General features: G+C 35.8%; 1 protein-coding gene across 9 annotated transcripts in view; it reads right to left on the bottom strand.

Moving 5' to 3' along the window:
* ESRRG (estrogen related receptor gamma) overlaps nucleotides 1–24,440 on the bottom strand; it is a 473,251-nt gene that overhangs the window by 151,604 nt on the left and 297,207 nt on the right. Inside the window, exon 1 of one of the 9 annotated variants that reach the window (XM_034427827.3) lies at nucleotides 19,459–19,515. The exons of the other annotated variants lie outside the window; for them this stretch is intronic. Within the exon in view, the coding sequence (XP_034283718.1) occupies nucleotides 19,459–19,496 (38 nt within the window). The 5' untranslated portion in view covers nucleotides 19,497–19,515. Of the gene's footprint in view, nucleotides 1–19,458; nucleotides 19,516–24,440 lie in introns of those variants that run through there. 9 annotated transcript variants of the gene reach the window in all.

Below are 24,440 nucleotides of genomic sequence, written 5' to 3'. Positions count from 1 at the left end.
TAGACTTTTGAATAATTCTGTTAAATTTTTGGAGTTATTTTGTAAGTAAAATAAATTTTCAACCTATTTCAACATTTTTTAAAAAAAAAATATTCCTGTATGAAACAGGGAATTTTAATGTTGTGTTTGTATATGTAATTTGTTTTCTAAGATGTATCTTGGAGGGTATTTTGCTTCTTTAAAATAGATAACTGAGAGCATGTTGTAGGCCACTGGGGAAGTTCTATGGGAAAACAAAATATGTGAGTTAACCTATCTTTATATAGCTTTATATGTAGCATTCTAAACAGGTTTCATGATTATTCTAACAACACAAAAATACAGATGTTTGTAAAAACAAGAATGCATTAAGATACTCCTCGATTTACAAAAGTTTGTTTAGTGACTGTTCAAAGTTACAACGGCACTTTTCGCGACCTTCTGATAAGCAAAGTCAAGGGAAAGCCAGATTTACTTAAGAACCGTGCTACTAACCTAACAACTGCAGTTATTCACTTAACAACTGCAGCAAGAAAGGCTGTAAGTGGGGCAAAACCCACTTAACAAATGTCTCACTTAGCAATAGAAATTTTGGACTCCCTTGTGTTCTTAAGTCTTAAATCAAGGACTAACTTTACAACTATCTTTTAATTCTTTCTCCTCCCCACCAGGTTCTATTTTCCATTTGAGCTTTGCCATATTTTATACAGATTAAAAAGATTTGAGGGGGGGGGTTAACTCTAAAAATTGCTTGAAGACATTTTGAGTCATGTTCTAACTGGCTTTCACCTGTACTGACTGTCAGCTTCTTTTCAGCATTGTAGCTGGGCAATAGAAAGAGATGGCAAAAGTTCAACCTGAGCCCGTCTGGTTATAAAGAATGTGCTCTAATAGTGAGCTATAACCTGATTTCCTTCAGACTCTTAAAAGAATTAACTTGCAATTTGTACCGACAGCCATCATCCAGATAATAAGGACTATCTAATAAATTTTATCATAATAAAGTAGCATGGATCTGATACTGTAAGTCTAACAACTACCCAGGGATTTAATATATTTTTAAACTTATTTACTATATTTATGTCTTCTTTCTTCTGTCAATGCAAAGAAGTTTAAAAAGCAGCTGATGCTTTCATGGTCTGAATAGAGATGGGAAGAGATACAAGAACAAATTTAACTACCGTAGTCACTGCAGAATTTCTGGGAAGACATTTCTGGGATGACTTCATGAACCATGCTAATAACGAAGCATATGTTCCATCCTTGATCGCCACTCAGAATTACTACACGCTTCTAGGTACAATGTAAAGGTTGTATTAACCTTTAAAGCTCCCAATAGTTTAAGGTCTAACTTTGAGAGACTACGTCTCCCCACCCCCACCCCATTACAAGCTGGTCTGGACATTCAAATGTGAAGGAGAAACACTTCTGAAGACACCTTTGCAGTGGTGGGTTGCCCCCGGTTCGCACCGGTTCTATAGAACCGGTAGTAAAACCGGCAGGAGGCTCCGCCCACTGACCCTGATGTCATCAAAATGCTTCTGCGCATGCGCTGAAGAGCGCGCACGCCACCCCGCTGCGAACTAGTAGTAAACATAAGTAGAACCCACCCCTGCGCCTTTGGCTTTAGCAGCCTTTCCTATCAGGCATACAAGGGAGAGCCTACTTTTGCATTGGTTTCAGACTATGAAATGCAGCTTTGCTTTTTCCCATTTTCTCTCAAAAATCTAATGTTATTATCATCTTTGGGAGGGGGTGTCATGGGAAATTGCACTGTTTTGCTTGATAAGCCAACTTCACTTTTCAGTTTGAACAGAAAACAGTCATAGAATTAAGTAATAGTTTTATTTATTTATTTTAATATATAATTTAATTTAAATGCCACCCATCTCACCAACAAGGTGACTCTAAAATAATTTGGAGGAGAGGAAAAGAAGAGGAAGCAGGATCTACTGGTAGTTCTAGGGCTAGAGATTTCTCCAGCAATACAGAATACATTTGCATCTCTAAAATATATTAAGGCAGTCATGGTACACATATGTACCCTAAGTTCATCTAGCCCAAATAAGTTGGACCAGTATCTAGTTAGCCATAGAGTAACTATTCATTTTATTTATTTACTCAATGAATATCTCATTTTTCTTCCAGACAAGAGTGGTGGAACTACCAGAATGGTGGTTACACTTATTTAATATTTAGTTATTAAATTTATATGCTACTCATTTCACTGTTCTGAAAGAAACTAGGTGTTTATATTTAGCATAAATGCATACATATAAAAACTTTAACAGTATTAAAGTTAAGGTTAGCAACAATTAAATAAAATGTTAATACCAAGAGTATGGATGGTATAGGAATAGATTTTTGTCTCTCTCTTAATCTACCACCTCCAGCATAGCGCGCCTCTATCAGGGTCCGAAGCGAACTAACAGAGTCAGGTTTTAAGGCCTTTCCAGAAGACCAGAAGAGTGAAGGCACATCTCACCTTTGGAGGAAAGATCTTCCATCCTCTGCTGAGAAACAATTTCTCCATTAGCCATAATTCTTTGGCTGACAGGGTCCAAAGAAGGCCTCTCCTGCCAGTGTGAGTGGGAATGATGAATCCCACTAGAGTAAGAAAATACCTCAGATAACCTGGTCCAATACCATGAAGGACTTTAAAGGTCCAACACCTTCAATTGGACAAACTGGCAATCAATGCAGCTCATCTAACAGAGGTGTTACATGGGTCAGCTTAGGGACCTTCAGAACTGCCCATGCCACTGCATTCTGTACCAGTAGTAGCTTCCAAATATTCTTCAAAGGTAGCCCCGTATAGAGCACACTGCAGTAATCCAACCAAGATATGACAAGGGCATGAATGTGTGAACACAGTTATCCCCCTGAAATCAGGTGGACATAAAACAGTTGGAACTAAATAGGTCCAGAATTCAGTGGCTGTACTCTCAGCATGACTAAATCTCAAATTAATTTAATAAGATACAGACACATCAGTATTAAGTAAATGAAAACGGGCTATATATTTTAAATTTCTGTTGCACAAATGAGGAGGAGGGGAAGGGGAAGGAGGAGGAGGAGGCAGCTCTAGCAGCATGCTGGAACTTGTAATTTATATTTGAAAATAAAGTCAACAAAGAATGAGAACATAGAAAATTGTTGTGGCCCACCAGCTGCCAGCGGAGCTGGTGGCAGACTCGGACCATGAGGAGGTTGGGAAGGAACTTGGGCCAGTTCTGGAGTCTGGGGAAGGTGCTGATGGATGCTCTGCATTGGACGCAGAGATAGAGCCAGGGTCATCCAACATTTCCCAGCCACCGGAGAGGTAGCTGCCTTTGGAGGCTGATATGAATGAGGAGGAAGAACAGCTGGGGCCTGTTCCAGATGCACACATGCACAGAGAAGTTAGGAGAGGTGAACAACGGAGGACAAGGAGTCAACTCAGGAAGCAAAGCATACATGGATGCTGAATGGCCCCTCCCTGGTTGGGGAATAAATGGAAGGGGAGTGGTTGTCGTAGGAGATAACAGTTTGTATTTTTGAAGATTTTGCTCATTGTGTTTCGTGCCACCAAGACTGCTTGCCAGAACTTAATTTGCAGCCTTTCGGCTGGGAGCCCATGGCCTTGCAATTATCGCAAGGAACTGATAAGATCTATTACTGCACTTAACTCCTTGAAGGACTATTGCCTGGACTTTTTGGTGGGTGAATGCAATTAATTCACAAGAGGTAAATAAAGAGGGATTTTTCATGACAAGGAGTCTGTTTCTTGCTTCTGCTTAGGCTGGGTCAAAACAAGAATACCAGAATCCAAAGGGAGTGATTACTGTACTTCTTGTGTGAAAAAGCAAAAAAAATCTCAAAGTTGCTTCCTCTGCCCAAATACACTGCTCACCTCAAGGCACTGACTCGCCAGCTCTTGTTATGGAGTTGAGTTACAATCTCAGCTGAGCTACTTTACAATGACTCTTTTTTTTCTGCTTCAGCTAATTGCACTCTAGCAAAGTGGCAAAATGTGAATCACTTAGTGGGAAAATGGGCACCAGCTGCTATTGTCAGAGAATGGCAATGCCGAAAAAAAAAGGAAAGCGACTGAATGAAGTGTCATGTCAGAAATCAACGGTGCAACGTGTGATTTGAGAAAACATGACTACTTTACAGAGACAGGGTGTCATTATGGCATCACTGTAATACGATGCTTTGACAACTGCTGTGTCTAACATATCATCATTGCATTAAGGTGCACTGGCTTAGTTGGGAAACGAATAGAAAGTTTTTTCCCCCTCTTTTTTAATAAGAAAAATCTTAAGAGGTCCCTGGTTAACCTTAATGGATGAGACTATTACTAATCATAACAAATCCTATCTCAAAAGGTCCAGGCCCGGACCAGGGGAGAGTCAAGCAAACAAACACAGGAAACTAAGCAACTCAATAATCCTATCTCTAAAGGACATTTCACTATATCAAGGTTGTCCTTAATAAATATCTGTACAGAAATAAATAGGATTTTTTTTTATTTCATTTGCATGTATGTGTGTTTATGTGTGCATGCACATACACAAACATATCCTCTCTTGTGGGAGATTCATAACATCCTTTTCTTACACCTATGCTGAAAAGCAAGTATACTGCACTACGCACTATGTTGGTATTACAAATGAACACTGAGGAGACAATAGACCCCATTAAAAAGAGGGCACATAACATGTTTCAAAACTATCCTTCTCTTCACCCTATTCAATCTCTCCCTCTCTCCTTCTCTTTATCTTGTAACACTAATTAATGTGGGGACAGTTTCAAAGTGTTCCTCAGATGAAAAACACATTTGTAGTTGGCACACAAAGGTTATCTCAAATAAGCAAGGATGAATCCATCCCATAACCACAAGAAGAGAGAATCTAGTGTGATGCAACATCACAGGATTCAGAAAATTAGGAACTGCAACAATATTGTAGCAGATATGGGTTAAATCAAAAGCAGGCATAATTTGTTTTCAGTTAATTTCCTTGGCCTTCTTTGTCTTCAGATTTAGCTTTGCTAAAACCTGTGGTTGCAAACAAGTGTTTCAATCAATTCTGAGTTAGCTTCTTGTGTTTATGCGCTAAATGTTACATGTAAACAATTGATGGATCAATGCTATTGTTACATGCATAATAACAATATGTAATTATATATGCAATGTTTCGCATAATTAACTGGCAAAAATATTCATCAACATAACAATTATTTTGGCAATAGTGTGGAATGTATATGCCTATAAACCATGCACATTTTATATCTATCAAGTTTATAGAACTCTTTTATCTATCATCTCAGTTGGGTTTTGGCATTATATGACAAGAGAGAGAAAGAGAGATATGTGTTTTCCTTTCCTGCCAAATCCAGATCAATTCTTATGTCATTATTCTATATCTAATGTATTTCACTGATAGTCGCCATTATCCTAATGACTTTTAAGCAATGTAATAATTGAAAAAATACACTTGCATTAAACAAACTACTGCTGTTTAATCAATATTAGTGAGACAAAGTGTTTTAACAAGTCTGTATATATGCACTAATGTAGCTTTCATTATATGTGTCCTTAGATATGCACCATCGCTGTAGTTGTTGGGGCAGACAGATCTTTAAAGGCCATGACATGATGGTAGATTTTACTTGCAAGGTCAACATTAGCAACAATAGTTCCCTGTCCTTATACTACACAAATCATGACTAGTTCAACACAAAGAAAACCAAATTACATGGCTTTAGGCCTACAGGGGGAGAAGAAAATTAAGGCAATATGCAATGATTATGTCTTTATGATTTAAACAGAACAACCAATATTAAAATTAAATGTAAACAGGTAGTCCTCACTTAACAATGGTAATTGGAACCAGAATTATTCCATCACTAAGCGAAGGAGTCATGGAGCGTGATATCACCTGCATGCACCATTTAGTGACAGAAATTTCAGTTGCTGTTGTTAAGCAAATCACCATGGGCCATTAAATGAGGATATAAGATGATCAACATTTGTATCCTCAGCCTGCTTCCCCATTGACTTTGTTTGTAGAAAGACAGCAAAGGTTACAAAGGAGGGGTCCTTGGTGCTCTCTGAGTTTGCTTGCTTTCTTGCAGACGTTTCATTACCCTAACTAGGTAACATCATCAGTACTAGTAAGGAGTGCTGTTTGCTGTCAGTTTATATTCTGTTGTCTTACCTGTCTGTGTGGGTAGGAGCGGTCTTAGAGATTCTTTGGTTGGCCTGTTTACTGATGGTTCTTTGGCAGTTTCTTGAATGGGGGATTACTTACTTGACTGTTGGTCTGAAGCAGTGGTGAAATCTAAAATTTGTTACTACAAATTGGGCGTGGCTTAGTGGGGGGGTAATGTGACTGGGTGGGCATGGCCAATTTTTTTTTTAACTTTTAAAACCATTTTTTCTACAACCTCTTTGGTGAAGAGGTTGTAAAAAAATGCTTTCAAAAGGCTCTGACGATCCCAGCTGAGCCGCGCGATCATCAGAGGCTTTCTTTTTTTCTTTTTTTTTTTTACTTTTTTCGTCCGAAGAGGTTGTAGAAAAAATGCTTTTAAAAACGTTGCCTTTCCAATTGTTGAATTTGTACACAGTTTGGTCAGTTCAAACATGTATTAGTTGGGTTAAAGAATAAATGACCACTGATTTATAAAGCAATTTTTGTGCAGAAAGGAATGTGCAATATCTTGAGTCACGTGCACCTCACTGCATTCAGTTCCTTTAAACTATTTTATCCCATGTCATGCTGTGGAAAAAACAGCCTGCAGAAACTTGAGGGGGAGGGCAGATTTCACTCCTTTTCTCTGCAGGCATCTTTTAGTATAAATAGTTAACCTCCTACAGCTTAATAGTCAAGCGGGCATTCAGGTGTTTAATAAACACGCACAGCTTTAAATTCACTGCATCCCAACCATGCATTGGGCAGCAATCACGAGGTTCCTGGGAGGAACTCGGACTTAAAGGTCAGGAACATTTGTGCACATAGACCAGTCTGGGTTGTAGTAAAGGTGGTTACTACAGTAGTATGAACAACTCATGTTACACAGTGTTCATTCTTCTTTGACTCCCTTAGCATGTTGCTTTTTTAAAAAAAAATTCATTCAAATGTTTCATTTTTTTAGCCATATTGAGCTGCCCCTCTCCTGTATCGTGGTAAATAATTGGGAGCAATCAGCAAAAAAGTTCAGTTTTTTTCCAACCCAAGTCAGCATGTGCCTCCTCTTCTTTTCCCCTCCTGCAGGCTCAAAAGCTCACCTGCTAATTCACAGATGCACACCTGGAGCAAGGAGGAAGGATAAGGATAAATCTTATAAACAAAGCTGCCATTCCCTCCCACCCCTGCTCACCCAGCATCCTTTTAGACAGACAGAAATAAGAGAAAGCAATCCATTGCTTTGCATTCAGTCAAGAAAACAAAATAAAGATACCACAAAAATAACGGAAGATTTATTTTAGGATGTAACAGGCTTTTCAAATAAGGATTATATTGAAGTGATTACAACATCAAAAGCAGTTACTTGTGCCAGTCACAAATCTGGTGCTATGGATCATGTGTGCCTATTTGTCTGTCATTTTTCAAAGAAATAAGAAAAGAGCAATAACATAAAGAAGGAAATGCAGCCAAGAATCTCCAGGCTCAAGACTTTAAATTTCAATTGTTTGCATTTTTAAAAACTGTTACTATCTATGCACTGGAAATATTAAAGAATAGTTGAATATTACAATCATCATCTGTAGTTATTTACTCTGTCCCTCTCAAACTACAACCTGTATTTATTTTATCTATTTATGAAATGAATGAAATGAATGAAATGTATAGGCCGTCACAGTCCATCATGACCATGTGGCTTAAAAAAATAAAAGACAAAAAACGCAAATATAAATAACCTAAAATAGAAATCCAGAAAAATAAGCACAATCTGATAGACCAAAACATTGCCCAAGGGGACCAAGGCCTGTATATGTTAGACGCTCTCTTAAGAACCAGTTGTAAACAAGTAACAGTATACCCATTAAATAAAATGTTTTAACAGAAACATAAACAAATGTATCCCCCAAAGTGGTCATGATTTATCCCCAAATACCTTTGCCTACTTCCCCTTCTTAAAAGGGAAAGGGAAAAAATGCTGGACAGGAGTAGGCGAGAAAAAGAATGGAAAACTAGCACTTGGCAAGTTGTGAAATGACGTTTTCCTGCAATCAGCATTTAAGTGAATGTTTGTCCCAGTATGCTACACCATGCTGTCAGCAAGCAGCAGGGAGTCGTTGAGTTGTTACTACATTTGATTTGACTGCCAGGAGGGAGCTTTATTTCCACTAACAGTTAGTTGCCAGCTCTGAGGATATTGCCTTCATGTCTTCGGAAAGGATTCCCTCCCTATTCTGTATCTATTCCCCCCTCCCCACTTTGCTTTCCAGAAATCACCCCAAATTAACCAGACAAGGCATCCCACTCTGGCCGAATGTAAACCTACTGTAGTGTTATTAGCACCCAGGGGGCTTGAAAGTGGAATTTGCCTTTATGGGAAGAAGCAGCAGAGTTCCATTTTTTTACCGGTGACTTGGTCAAAATAAAAATAATGCCAGTTCGTTGTTTACTATTCTTTCTTCAACTCACTGATTTTGATACTTAAGAACTAATTGGAGTAGATCTGACAAGAACTGTTAGTAATGAAAGCATTTTTTAGAAAAAAAATGATTGCACGTGTATCAGCAGGGGGGGAAAAAATCCTCCTAGGAGACCGACTAAGAATTCAGACTGAATGGAAAAGTAATTAACACTAAAGAGCTATAAGTGTAATTAAAGAAATTTCATTAAAGGAAGACAGGTGATCCTACTTTCCTAAACGCGACAAGATGCTGTATAAAAATGAAAGAGAAGTCAGTTTCAGTGAGTGGAGCCGGAAAGCCATGTCTTTAACCAGATCAGATTCTCAAAATTGGCTGTCAAGACGGGATTGTTGTGATTTGTACCCGTCTATCAAGTGCACGAAAGAGAAAGACGGAGAGAGAAAAAAGAGGCAAAGCTGCTGTCGCTTCCATTCGCAAAGCACCTTTAATTTCCAATGCACCATCTGTTACAAAATCTAATTCATATTCTCCCCCCCCTCCTTTAATCTGATTTAGTCCTGTAATACTAATTCTTTTACTATCCTTATGAGCATGGCTCTCAAGGAAAAGCTTTGGTTCTGGGTTGCAAAGAAATTGAATATTCTGTAGTTAAGGTTCTAGTGACTTAAGTGAAGCATGCCCTCCATTAAAATGCACCCCGGTAAAGAGATTTGTTTCCAGCCAATGCAGAGATACGGAATTTCTTGCAGTCGGGAAAGGGGAGGGGGGAAAGACAGAAGGGGAAATACACAAAAGGGAATAAAAATTATGATAGGAAAGTAGGCTGGGGACATGAAAGCAGAGGTTGTCATAAAATACAATTGTTGTCAAGTTTAGTCACTTTCAGTCCTAGCTATAAAATCTCTTTTTCTATGGTTTTATAAAGAAAACCTAAAACTGCATTTTCATTAAAGGAACAAAAAAAATGAGTTGTAGATATAATAACAAGGGAGTAGCAAAAAAATGTAACTTATCCAATATGGCATGATGAAAATTGTTTTAATTGTTATTGGACCCAAATCAAGACAAGTTTTATTTGTAATGCAATTGCCTCATGTACATCCAGGCAATAACATATAAGCTCTACTGTAGGAGCCCACAATGAATGAAGGGAAGAAATACAAATCCAGGACAGAAATCCAGGATGCAATGTTCAGCGCACCTTCTGGCTCAGCCAGTCATCTAAGAAGATCCCTTCAAGCTTCTTTTATACTTAATGGAAATGTCATGTCAGAAATATCTGAGGATTTACAGTTCGTCAGGAACTGTACTGTATGTAGAACTGGGAGATGTTTAACTGCTTAGAACTTTTTCGAGAAAAAAGAAGCACTGTATATAAAGTGATTTTTTCCAGGGTTTGGCCAAAGGTTACAAAATTTGATTATCAAGTTTAGAGGTGACAAAAAAAATAAACATGCACCTTAGAAGGCAGTTATCACAATACAGAAGGATTTTTACTCTTTGGAACATTGGACAGAAACCAGAAATATGAATTTCAATAGGGATAAATGTAAAGTCCTACTTTTGGATAGGAAAAATCAAAGGTGGGATAGAACGGGAGCCATGGTGGGACAGTGGTTACAGTGCAGTACTGCAGGCTAATTCTGCTGACTGCCTGCAGTTTTGCAGTTTGATTCTCACCGGCTCAAGGTTGACTCAGCCTTCCATCCTTCTGAGGTTGGTAAAATGAGAACCCAGATTTTTTGGGGCAATATACTGACTCTCAAAACTGCTTAGAGAGGGCTATAAAGCTCTGTGAAATGGTATATAAATCTAAGTGCTATTGTTATTGCAACAACACTGGGGTAGCAGTATATGCAAATAAGATTTGGGTACCTTCAGGGATCATAAACTGAACATGAACCAACATTGAGATGCAGCTAGGAAGAAAAGCAAATGCAATCCTAGAATACATTGATGCAGTGGGCAAGATCAAGATCACTCATTGTTCCTCTTATATTGCACTGGTCAGACAACATCTAGATTATTACATCTAGTTCTGGATACTGAGTTTTAGGAAGGACACTGAGGATAGCAGAGGACAGAAACCAAGTTGATAAGGTGCCTGAGAGGAAAGATTTAAGAAGAATGGTTGGATGTATTGGGTATGCTTATCCTTGAGAACAGAAGGCTCCGGCCGGGGAAGACATGACATCTGTCTTCAAGTATCTGAAAGGAAGTCAGTGTAGAAGATAGTGCAATATTCTTCAGAACTGTTTCAGAAGTCTGGACACGAAGCCATGGTTTGCAAAGAACTGGATCTCAGAAATACATTACCCAGAAGCAGATTTTGGGGCATTGGGATAAATGTCCTTATTCTAAAAGCTGTTCAGCACCAGAACAGCCTGCCTCTAGTGGTGGTAGGCTATCCTTTGCTACTGGTATTTAAAAAGAAACTAGGTGGCCATCCATCAGGAAATCCTGTAGAATCTGCAGAATCCTGCATCTAGCAGGAGGTTGAATAACTCTCATACCCCTTCCAACTCTTACAGTCAGTTATTTTAATACAACTCAAAACATCACATCTGACAAACAACATTAGGCTTAGTCCAGAATAGCAAAGATTTGCAGACAGGAGAATGAAGAAGACACTACAAAAAAATTGAAATATTGAAGAGCAAAGAATCAGATATGGCATCACCAATAGAGTAGAGTCCGATCTGAAATGCAGAAGGGAAGTGAGGGATAAATCATAAAGAGTACAATGCATCACTTTCCAGGCAAATCCAGTTTGTGGCAGCAAATTTATGAGGCAAAGTCTCCTCTTTATAGAATACATCTAGCTAAATAACTATCCTTCCACAATTTGTTTCCTATGTTCGATCCCAAAGAATATTCTGTGAATATGGAGATATATAGTTTTCCATAGTAATTCAAGGGTTTAAAGAACTAATCAAACCATCTGTGATGTATTTACCTAGAAAGGTTCACTGATCCCCACTGAGCCTTAAAATATACACACACATACACATATGTGGAGGATTATAGGAGGAGATACCGACTTTGTTTACAGGTTTTTTTGAACAATTCAATATTTGAGGCCAGTTTTTTTGCATTTTTTTCTATTAATAATCAGCACTTGCTTGATTCTTTCTCTTCAGCCATTCCAGAATCTGTTCATCTTGTCCCTTTATATGATAGCCATTTAGAATTATAATTTCAATCATTGGCTTCTCCAGGGCTACACCTTTAGATCATTTTTCAGCTTGCATTTTATCACACTCTTGATGTCCCTTCCTAGGACTAACAATTTGCTAAAGTGGCTGAATGCTAGCCTACTGATTTAGACCTAGCAATCATCACACCTGTCTTCAGAACTTTTAGTCTTGCAATGTATTCTGAATATGGAGCTTTTGCCAAAAAAGCTGCTTGAAAGTTACAGATGATACAAAATATCATGTCTTGCAACCTAGAAAGGATAAGCAAGAACGTATTACATCAGAACTGTACTGTGACATACAATTTTACAGACACATCTGTGGTAAATAATGCTATATGCACTTTCAATGTATGGCTAGGTTACCATGGTTTAGCTTGCATCTTGAAAAACTATACTATGTTGTCATATATAATCACAGCACATACAAGAAATAGTTACATTCTGGCCCTGAATTATGCATCTCTCTCATTCACATATATGTTAAAACTCACCACAGCTTCAACTTTAAAGGGATTTTCTTTTTTTAAAAAAGTATTTGGGATAATACATGTTAGGACTTTCATCTTTCATCTGAAAAATAATTCCTGTAGGAATTATACATATAATGAAGTTCTAACATATGTGAAAAAGAAACCTGAATACACTATATTTTAAGGAAGGACACAATACAGGTCACGGGTATCAAACTTGCTGTGTCACATTGCCGTCACGTGACGTATCACAACATTTTTCCTCTTTACAGAGTGGGGTGGGTGTGGCCTGAGCGTGACACATCCTGCCTGTGGGCTGCCAGTTTGACACCACAGGTACAGATGACACTCTGCTGATCAGTTCTGTATGAATTTTGAAATAGTCTTTGTTTGGGTTCATTCTAGAAATAATGGATAACTTTTAGACAAAATATCTCTTTACAGTGAAGAAATCCTTGTTTGTAAATTGTAAATACTCTAGGGGATTGTGGGGATCTTGATTTTAAAAGAGGTAATTATGGAAATAGATCAATCAAATCAAGATTTTAAGCCATTAACAAACAAATGGCTTAAAAGTATATGGCCAAATTTTACCCCTTACAATAGTAGTGGTAGATGCTAAAGCAGGAATCAACATGATAGATGTTATTATCTCTTACAATTTTTCAGAAACAGAGTTGTATGTTCAACACTGTTTTTCTGAGAATGACATACCATTGTTTTTAACTGAAGTGTTTGTTTTTTCTTGCAAAGTCAATGTATTTTGTTGTCTATTTAAAAAAAAAATCCAAAACAAAAGCAACTAATGGCACAAGAAGATAAAATTAACAGAAACTTGTCAGCAATGTTGATCTACGTACAGTCGAAAACAGTGGTGAAATGTAAAACTTGTTACTACCTGTTCTGTGGGTGTGACTTGGGGGGTTAATGTGACTGAATGGGCATGGCCAACTTTTTTAAAAAAACTTTTAAAAGCATTTTTTCTACAACCTTAAGAGGTTATAGAAAAAATGCTTTAAAAAGCCTCTGACCATCCCAGCTGAGCCGCGCGATCATCAGAGGCTTTTTAAAAAACTTTTAAAAGTATTTTTTCGGCCAAAGAGGTTGTAGAAAAAATGCTTTTAAAAATAATTAAAAAAAGCCTCTGATGATCGTGCGGCTCAGCTGGGCATGGGGGGGGGCAGGGATGTTTGCTACCAGTTCTCCGAACCACCCGCCACCATCGGTACCGGATTGGGCGATCAGGTCCGAACCGGGAGCATTTCACCCCTGGTCCAAAATGTGCCTGTGTTTGCATAGCCTATGTATATGTCAATGATGGCTGGAGAATTCTGGGAGTTAAATTCCATGTATCCTAAAATGTTCTGTGCTGAGAAACACTTAAATGTGTATGACTGTATATATACATGCACATACACTTACACACATAAGCATACATATATACCTGTAGCAGTGTTTCTAAACCTTGGTCATTTTAAGATATGTGGTATTTAACTCCCAGAAATCTGCAGTCAGCACTGACATATGCATACTGTAAGAAATAAATATTTAAGAGGAACAGCATTGTGGATAAAAAAAAACTGTTCAAGGAAAATAGCAAATCTGCCCACTTAATACTCAACTACACGGAACATCAACATTCCTTTGCCTTTGTTGTCTGACTTTCAAATGGCTGGAGTGTTTGATTGTATTCATTGTGTATTTGCTTCAGAAGAAAAAAAAGTAAACTCAGGTATGATAATAGTGATATTTGATGTGACTATTTTAATGCTATAAGGATTGTACTCCTTTATTTCTTGGAAAATCTAAATTGTTTATGAGAGTGAAATGGATTAGGTCACAAGGGTTTTGTATATAGGAAAGAATCAAAACTAGTTTATGCACCTGAAGCTTTAACTAAATTGGCATATACTTGTCAGATCTAGTAAACTGACTGTAAATAACATTGATTTCAGTTTAACAGTCAAACACATAACTGCATGTGCTCAAGACTTAGGGGTGAAACAAACAAACAACCACAACAACAACAAAATAATTCTCAGGAAGGAGCTAGTATATAATATTAAATATGAGCATAGCAAATTACATTTAATTGAAGAAAGATTGATAAATAGATAAATTGCGTGAAACTTTATAACATTCCAAGCAAGGTCAGAAATTGAAAAATCTTCCAATACATTTGCAAATATACTTAAAGAAGCAGCACTGAAATAAATTGCTAATGCTGGTACGAGTTCCCATCTTCCTCAATGTTACCAACGCTAAACAACTTTTCCATCTATTGTCTTTTAATAAACACAATAAATGTAACCTGAAGACATTTTGCATCTTCCATTTCACTTACATCCAGAAAAATCCAGATGCTAAATGAGGTATCTGACATCACTGTCCCAATTCTCATTTTGAAGTCTACTTAGCAGATGCATACACCATCAAATTCAGAATTATAAATAGACTGTAAATACGGTCTCTTTCCGTTGCCTGGCTGTATCAAACATGCCATCAAATTTAAACAGGAATATCTTCTAAAACATCTGTCACCACAAAACAAATAAATGATAGCCAGATTATGGTGTGTGATTGGTTCACTCTGCATTACAGAGAGATTGCTAGTCTAAAGGTTTTTATTAAATATGAAAGCTTAAGATTTATGTTATGGGTGATGAGGCCAAGAATGCTGTGAAAGTGAAAAAATATGGCAACAGTATGCAGTACATCACTGGCAAGATAATTATTTATATAAAAAGTTGGCATTCTTAGACTTCCAATACATAGCAGATGAAATTCATATATTCAAAGGAGACATAATAATAACCTGTCGGCCAGTAGTGATGGATATGTTTTTAATCCAAATGGCCACAATCTTCAGTCTACCTGTCACAAAGGAACAAGGGGAAATGGATTTTTTCTTTCATAATTCTTAAAGTTGAAAGAGAAAAATCTAGAAGCATGATAAGTAGACCATTCCAGTGGACAGATGGACAGGTAATAGCATAAAATGAACACTCCCAGTGCTTTCACTAACCCTGTTTTCCATCTTTATACTGACAAATATAATGACAGGAATAGCTTTCTTTGCAAACAGCACCATTGTTATTAAAGCAAACCAGACAAACGTTTAAATTAAGAGTTTAAACAAAATATAATTAACATATTGGAGTTCTTCTCTGCGAAGAAGAACAGAAAATAACTTCAGGTGATTTTTCTTACTAGTAATGTGTGGCTTTGGTGGTCTCCTTTGAAGCTTCAGTCTGCATGCTACTAGATTGACCTCTCATTCTTTCTTTAATTAATCAAATTCATCCACTTAAACTGGGCTGATATGTACTATGCATATTCTTCAAATTCTCTCAAGAGAAAGGAAGGGATTAAGACTGACAAGTGTTCTCATACTCCATCCGCACACTTTTCCTCCCAGAGGAACTCACCCACTCCTCACTCTTCCTCCCTCTTTGTGTAGGAAAAATATTAACTGAATCTGGATGATCATATCTTGGTTTAATAAACTAAGATATGACAAAAGCTTCTTGAGCAATTTCTTCATTGTTCCCTTTATATGAATCCTTTGAATTTGCCTGACTAGAAAAGAATAGTCAATTGGTTTTAATCGTAGCTTGCGTGAAAGGGGCTTATGGGCAAAAGTAGTCAAGACATTATTGTCTGAATAAAACTATGATCTGTAGAAAACAAGAGATACATTTTTCCTATTTAAAATTCTTACTACTTTAGTAAATAATTGCGAGCAAAAAATTTTAAAGAAACAAAATTGTGTTTCTCATTTGTGGTTATATTTGTTGTAAATTCATAGCAATAAGGTATTTCCTTTTCAGATTTGTAAGTTACAATGGATTTGACCATAAAAATAAAATATATGGGAGGTGGGGGATCATCAGAATAATCTGAAATAGGTTTGGGGAGGTGGGATTCAGCTAAGATGAATGAAAACCTCCACCATTGGATGGCAGTATAATTGCAGTTATTGACATTTTTCTGAGGTAGTATTCTGGTTTTCTGTTTAATGTTTCAGGCATCCATCTACAAATCACAAAGCCTTTATGCAAAATGAGCAAAGACTTTGCTTTAGTCCAAACAGGCGAAAGGTACAACAGAAATTAATATTGCTCTATACTAATGGAAACTGTTCTTCTAAATCTTGTTTTTCCCCCCTCAAACTATTATGGTTTTTAATCAGTGAATATGAAAAACACGTCACTGAATTCAGGAACGTCCTTGTTTTCTCAGTATTCAGCTCACAACAATGCGCTGAAACCAACCTCATGATTGGTCCAAATAGCTTTGTTTGCTGAATTACCTCCTGCTTATACTCTTCACTAATTTCTGAAAATGAATTTGGCAATTAGAAAAAGTGAGAGATTGGCAACATTAGAGATGCAGTATGCAGAAGGGAGAAAAATGTTTCCTATCCCAAACTAATTTTAATATGACTCATTTCTTCTGCTAGAGCTCAGGAGCAAATGTGTCATTTGAGGTAATATACCCATTTGGTCTCCCAGAGAAATTAACTACTTAGTTCCTTCCAAGCTTTCATTCATGAATGGCTAACAAGTAAGACAGAAGGAAGGAAAGAAAGAAAGTTTTATCCTTATTTACCTGGTCTTTCATCTGACCGCTTTACTTTGTTACTTTGCACTTCTTTTTGACCCAGACAAACTTACAAATAAGTTTCTTATCAAAATCACCATACACTTGAAATATTTTAGCACTCCGCACTCCATGCTAATGGGGAACATGTATTTCTAAAAAGGAAGTTTGAATATATAATATATAATTAAATAACATATATAATTAGTTTGCATCGCTTCTATAGAAAATTATTCTAACTGTAAATGGGTTTTTTTAATTAAAATAACTTGAAGTGTCCTGAAAACAAAATTGATTATCAGGTATCTCTTTATATTTATTTAGAGATATTTCTTTATTTCACTTACTCAAACCAAGCATTAAGTGTTAAGAGGAGAAAGGAATGCCCAGCACTTAGATCCAATTGTGTAATGGAAATAATGGAACTCTGTGTAACATTATTAAGTAGTCCCGTAGATGCTGCATAATCCTATAATTAATAAATAATGTCAATAAAGAGCCATATTAATGCTGACATCAGAATTAAAAGCTAGCTTTTAATGCAATTCAAACTGACTGCGAAAGCTTAAACTTAGTTGTTACATGAAGCCTAAATAAAGCCATTGTTTACATTCATAGGAACTTGTGCTCTTAGCTAAAATGTGTAGGTAAATTTTAAATCCATAACTTCTGCTTAATCTTCAATGTTTTTCTTCAAGTACAATAAATACTACAGTGTGCAACTGATGATACAATATATCTATATAAAATAGTGCTAGATGAAAATTTTGTGGGGAAACAATCTGGGAACTGCTTATTTTAATTGCTCTGCCATAGCAGGCTATTTTGGATGTTCTGCATTGTCCCCTATCCCGTGGGCTTTGTCACCTAATTCCCATAAAATAATCTTAAAAACATCTGTCAGTGATATGAAAAAAAAACTACACCGTAACAGAGCGTGACATCTATCTAATAGGGGTGCATATATTATATATATTCACTTGTACATGCATACACTATTAAATATTCTTCGCGTCCTATGTTAAGTATTATTCTACCCCATTTATACATTTGTAGAGTCATTATTAGGCTTATCAGGATGCCGCATGCCAACAATACAGATTTTTTCTGTTTGCTGACCGCAACCATAAAACTAAGCATTAACAAAATCAAATAACTGCAAAAGTTACATTTTCCAATATAGCCACTCTGTTAAAAAAAAAAGTTTAATTGGTTTGCTTAATATATTAACAAAATAAGTAAATAATCTGTGGTATGAATGCAATATCAGGCACCCCAATATTTTATTGATTAAAAACTACATGAAATTTGCATAGCAAATAATTAAAAGAATAGTGTTTTAATTTGAAATAATACAAATAAATTCTTGGAGTATTTTTATGCATGCCACTAGAATCATTCTCATAACTATTTATTACAAGTATGTGAAGTTATCCTAATAATAGCTACAAACTTATTGACTTTAAACAACATTAAAAGAGTTTTGCATCAGAACTGAAAATAGATTTGACAAGAACTAACCTTAAAGAAAGAAATCCACTCAAATCCCTTTGAAGATTGTGGCTGAATTTCATGCAAATCTTAGAAAAGTAGGTAGGCAGCTAAGATATCAAGATACTATGTTTCCTTATTGTACAAATCTAAAAGTAGGCAAAGCAGTGATACCTAACCCTGATTGTTTTTTTAATAGAGACGCATCTGATGAAAAATTCTTCTTTTATGTTTGGCTTGGAAAAAAAGCCAAACAAAATTAGACCTGCTTTAGGGTATTGCTAAAGTACTGAAATTTCTCCTCTGTTACAGAAGTCTAACGTCTGAGCTGTCTTCATTGTGTCATAAAAATTGCATTAAACAAGTTTTGTTTTTATTAAAACTGGAAGACTATTTTGAAAAACTTCACAAATAAAGCCAATATGTCAGATATACTTAATGATAATTTTGCATGATTTGATTTAAAAAGTATAAATAATTAAAGGTGAGCATAAATCGTCCAATTTTGCAGGTTAATTTTAGGAACTGTTTTTAGCTGATTATATTATAACCACTATATTTTTGGCTGTGTATTACAATTGTTCTGCAATTTTCTTTTGCAACTTAAAAAAAAAATCTGTATTAGCTTACAGCAATCGCTGTATGAAATTATATCTGGGGTTAGAAATAAGATTTTAAAGGACACGAGGAAATAAAAATCTGATACTTTTCCCTGACCAAATTAGCTTAAAATAAGGGTAGCAAGTGCCATTTCACGAGTTATAAAAGCTCTAATACATATAAAGTCTTGGTAGACTAAGATCTCCCCATAGCTCTTAAATTGTATTGGTTAAATTAATTCTCTAAGTATTAAATTTTAGCAGCTTTACCTGGACTAATGCTTGCCATCTTTTTCACCTAAGAAGAGGCTACATTTTAATGGTAAGACGGGCTATCTAAATCAAGATAAAATTCATTAGACTGTAATCTTCATAATCACCTGTACATCTAAATCTAGATGCGAATCAGATGCTCTCATGCATTAAACACATTCCAAAACATCCCGTAACGAGGTTCTTCCCGCAACCCACCCAACCTTGCCCCCCCCAACACTTTTATTTTCCTTCCTTTATTTACACTAGAGGTACCTAAATAATTCACACTGCCTCCTTTTCAGGCTGAACATTCTTCTGTTGAAGCTTGCAATGAGCAATTGCAGTAAGCAGATGGACACATGAATGCAGCAGGTGGGGCAGATGGCAGACCGCCCTGTCTGACGCTGGCTGCCTTGGCTTGCACTGCCTTTTCCTTCCAGGTACATTATCATCAGTGTTGCAGAAAGGGGCACGCAAGAAAGGAGAAGGGAAGGGGAAGAGAGAACAATCTATATACAAACCTACGGGATATGGTTAAATAAGCTACCAGCTGTTCGCTTGCATTTTCTAACCAAATTCCATTTTTTTTAATCTCATGGAAGATTCTCAGATGCCCCCTATCCACTCATAGCCTTTTACTGACACATTTAGCAATAGAGTTATCACATAAGAAAGGGATAACTTAAAACCTTTACTAGCAGGGAAACAGCTGATGCTTTTGAACTAAAAAATGCATGCTGTTGTTTCCAACCCTGAAATGTATTTCTCCACTTACAAACTGTTCTGCATTCTGTGGTGTCAACCGATCGCTTAAAAAATGTACTGGGTTTCTGCCTGAAGCACACCGCTTGTTAGAGGCAAACCCCAAATCCCCACTGATTTCAATAATAGTGGATTCCCCAAACTTCCACGTTCAAGATACATAGAAAGGAAATGCTGTAACAATGTAATTTTTAAAATCTGAAAATGCAGGCAATACATTTAAAATGTACTGTAGTAACAGCACATAATACAAGCTTTCTCAGTATTGTCATCCAATCTTTTTCTCTGCTTTTGCTCGTGATACAGTACTTCTGACTCATAACCAAAAGGTGGCATCAAAAATTTACTTCAAATCCCGTTTATGTCCAGATTTCTGATGCCTTACTTGATTTTTAATGGCCTTAAGGCCTTTTAATGGCCTTAAGATATGTACATTATGTTTATATTGAGAAATAAACTCTGTGCCTACACCCTTAATCACTACTGCTCTTGAGATCTTTACCAAATACATAAAACTAATTCCAGTCTATATGATCAGTTATTTTTATGTGTTTATCAATATAACAAAATAGAGTTTATTGCAAGCTTCTCCATTCAAAGGATGCAGGAAGCATTTTTGGGATTACTGTAGGAATAGGAGATAATCCCAAAGAGATAGGAATTGATTGCTTTAAAGCTGATCTGAATTGGCAAAAGCACTTGGAAAAATGTTTATTCAAACTGTATCTTTGCACTTTATATAAGAAATTATTATCAGGAAGGATTCGAATGCTGAAATTTTATGTTGAAATTCTTGGTGTATTTCTGGTATAACACAAACAAGGGTCTATTTAAAATCTCACAAGACAGTCTGCTCTCATAGGATTTGCAGACTGATTTTGAGGCCAGAAAGGTTAAGCAGTTTGGATAAGCTTCAGATAAGCATGCAAACTGTTACATACTTATGAGTGCTGTCCAAGACTTGGTCCACCATTAACTGCATGGTAAAAAAATATGGAGGCACACCAGTGATCCTTTAAAGGGGATGGGAAAGGTGTGCAGAAAGAGAAAAGGAGTATAACTTCATTTGATCTGCAAAATCCATCTTTTAAAGTATTATTTATCTATTCTTACAACTACAATATTGTACAATTTACAACTTACAATAGCTTGGACATTAATTTTAAAATTAATAATAATTTTAGAAAGTTCTGTCCTTGCTTCTCCATTTTTCAATTTTTAAAGTGCTTTGGGAGGGTTTTTGCTTGTAAAAAACAATCAACATACATTAAACATAACTAAAAAAAAGGAAGATGGAAACATCTGAAAAGATTAGGAAATGTATCCTTTCAAACATGGCTAAATCAATCAATCAATCAATCATTTTTGATAGGGCAAAGCTTCTTCTAGCAAGTTCCTATTTCCTACATGTTTTAAGGACTATGTGTATCCCTTATTTATATATATTAATCTATGTGCATTAATTAAAATCTAAGTAAAATCAATAAAAGCACTTTAAAAGACTTAATTGCTTTTGAAATACAGAATTTAATCCAAAACTGGAAAACTAAATATTGCATTTTTATATATACAGAATGTAGAAGCAAGTCCATATATGAAAATTATCGCATAATATAGTTGTACTGTGTAATTTTTACCACCGTAATTTTTAACATCATATTTTAGGCTTATAAAAATATATTGTTCCATCATCACAATTCATATTTCACAAATCTTCTGAATACAGTATTATATTCAGATAGATTTCAACAAAATACGTATTGTATTTATTTGTTGGCATTCTATATAGCTTATAACGTTCAGATGCATAAAATTGGAAACTTTCTTCATTTTGTAGAGAGCCAAAATACAATCATGATGTACCCATTGATTGTTCAAGTCACTATGCTTCCGAGTAGAAGAACATTATTCATGAAATGCTAAGTTTAGCTAATTTATTTACTATGCATATTTCTTCTCCCAAATCACTAATGTATTTAAGTAGCACTATAAAATGTCCTGAATACATGCACTAGATTGTAAAGTTCTGATTGAATGTCTACTCTATAATTCTGTAGAGGATTTTGTTTTTTAAGTAAATCCACAGAGTTCAATGGGACTTAATTCCTAGATTTTAGAGTTTAGCAATACAGACTTAACTCTATTATTAACTTAACAATTGTTTTCAAGCATAAATTTTGAAAGCTAAGAAGAGTTCTGCCTGATTGTAGATTATATTTAGAATTGTGTATACCAGTGCTATCATGTGCAGGTACAGAGAAAAGAACTCAGTATTTGAAAAAAAAATCATTCTTATGTCCCCGTGCCATTTTCAAAAAATGAGATGTTTCCACAGGATGGGAAAAGAGCTGTACTTTTAAATTAGCTACATTGAATCTAGATACCATAATTCACCAAAGTGCACAGCTGCTACGATTGGGGTCAGAATTTCAAAGGCGCTGAAACTCAGCATCCCTTATTTTTTCTCAATGGGAACGGCAGGGTGCAGAGCAATTTTTAAAACAGCGCTTGCTTTGTTACCAGCCTAATACACAATATAGCTGAGTATTCTCCAAAACCTTTCCTTATATTCTAGTCTTCAAATAAATCTTGTAGAGGGGTTATCAAGAAGACTAAGAATTGTCATATGGAAAAATAACACCTTCAAAACTGTGTATTTATATATCAGGAAACATAGACATCAAAATAAAATAGTCAGCATATATTTTGCTCCATGTGTATAAACTTAGTAATACTAAAATGTGAAAATAACCACTAAAATTTTCACATTTATTATGTTTTTAATTTCCTTGCCAACAAAATTGTCTGTGTGAGCTATATGGGTATTGAAATCCGTAATGATAAAAGCATTAAAAAATAGAAATTAAGAGCAGTAAATATAATTAACATATACACAGGGAAAAAAAACCAAATGAAACATAAAATAGTTCTATCTCATTCCCATCATTGCTTTTTTTCTCAGTTTACATGTTCATTTTGAGAACTGAGAAAGATGGGCAATTAAAAAGTAATTTATAGATAATCTATGTAAACACAATTAATCATCATCATCATAATAGTAATAGTAATAATAGTAACGATTTCTACTTCAGACTATATTTGCTTCTAACAATATCTTGGTTTCCCCATTCAACTTTACTTCTATGGGACTGAATTAATATAATCATACTTTTGAATAAAAGACCTAATGCAAAATTCAAACAGGTCCATTGACTCTAAGGGTGCTTGAAGTACACTTAGAAGCAGGTATAAAAAAATTACTTATGGCAGCAACTGGACAGCATCATTTACTTAGCTTATTGAACAGTGTTTTGTAAACTGGGTGTGCGTGGTATGGGACTGTTTCTATTTGACTTTCCTTCTGCAGCCAAGGCAGGGCTTCTGTTTTTACTGCACACTTTGGTTCAATGCTAATCCTGTTTTATGTTGTTCACACCTGCTGTTTACTGATGGTTTATGGTTTGTGCTGCTCTGAGTATATCTATGCTAACCCCGCCTAAACTGTCAACAAAAGTCATTCTGCTGAACTCAAAAAGAAACACCAATTCTAGTTTTTTTTAAAGTAGTGCACATATATTTGAACTGTGCATGTATTTTTGCAAAAATGTTAGTACAGTAACATTTTCCTTAAAGGCTAAAATCCTTGTTGCTGTTCATATATATTCTGTATGCATTTTGTCCCGAATATGGAAGTTTCACTCCATTAGAGGCCTCATTCTTTTTCTATAAAGGTATATATTTTCTGAGACATAAAAAGATATATATATCCAGCAATCTCCTACTTTATTTCTAAGGATTTCGTTTTGTGATCACATCTTTTTATGCATAATTTTCTTATGATAGTTTAAAAAAAATAGCAAAACTAATGAAAATATTATAAAAATAACCAGTATGTATCATTATAAATATCTACAGTTCAAAACTTGAATCTATTTTCAGTTTTAATTGTAAAAATATTATTTAAAAATGCAAGCACACCAGTGGTGGGTTGCCCCCGGTTCGGACCGGTTCAGAAGAACCGGTAGTAAAACCATCGGGAGACCCCGCCCACCGTTCCAGAGGTCGTCATCGGCTATCTGCGCATGCACAGAAACTTCTGCTCATGCGCAGAAGCAAGGCCCGCACGATCCCATTGCGAACCGGTAGTAAAGGTAAGTAGAACCCACCTCTGAAGCACACTATATGATTTTTGTGCTAAGTCTTCTGAACATATATGGATTATTAGTATTTTTTTTTTTGCTTCACATTGACAGAATGGCTACCAAAAACAAATCTTATTTGTCTAATCAGTCTGAACATTAAAGAGCACAATTCTATGGAATTTAACCTAGAAAGAATTGCTGTTGTTTTAATCAGTGTAAGGTTTCTCTGATATGCTATTAAGATCTGCAGAATTTCAACAGCAACTATAGAAAACAAACTATTTCTGCTGAGATGTGTAACATTAAAAACCGTAACTAGAATTCTTTTTTTGTCCTTTGTAGACTTTGAAC

Source organism: Pantherophis guttatus, chromosome 1 (assembly GCF_059756535.1).
Source record: "Pantherophis guttatus breed Tessera chromosome 1, ASM5975653v1, whole genome shotgun sequence".
Lineage (NCBI taxonomy): Eukaryota > Metazoa > Chordata > Lepidosauria > Squamata > Colubridae > Pantherophis > Pantherophis guttatus.
This window is presented reverse-complemented; position numbering and strand designations above follow the sequence as displayed.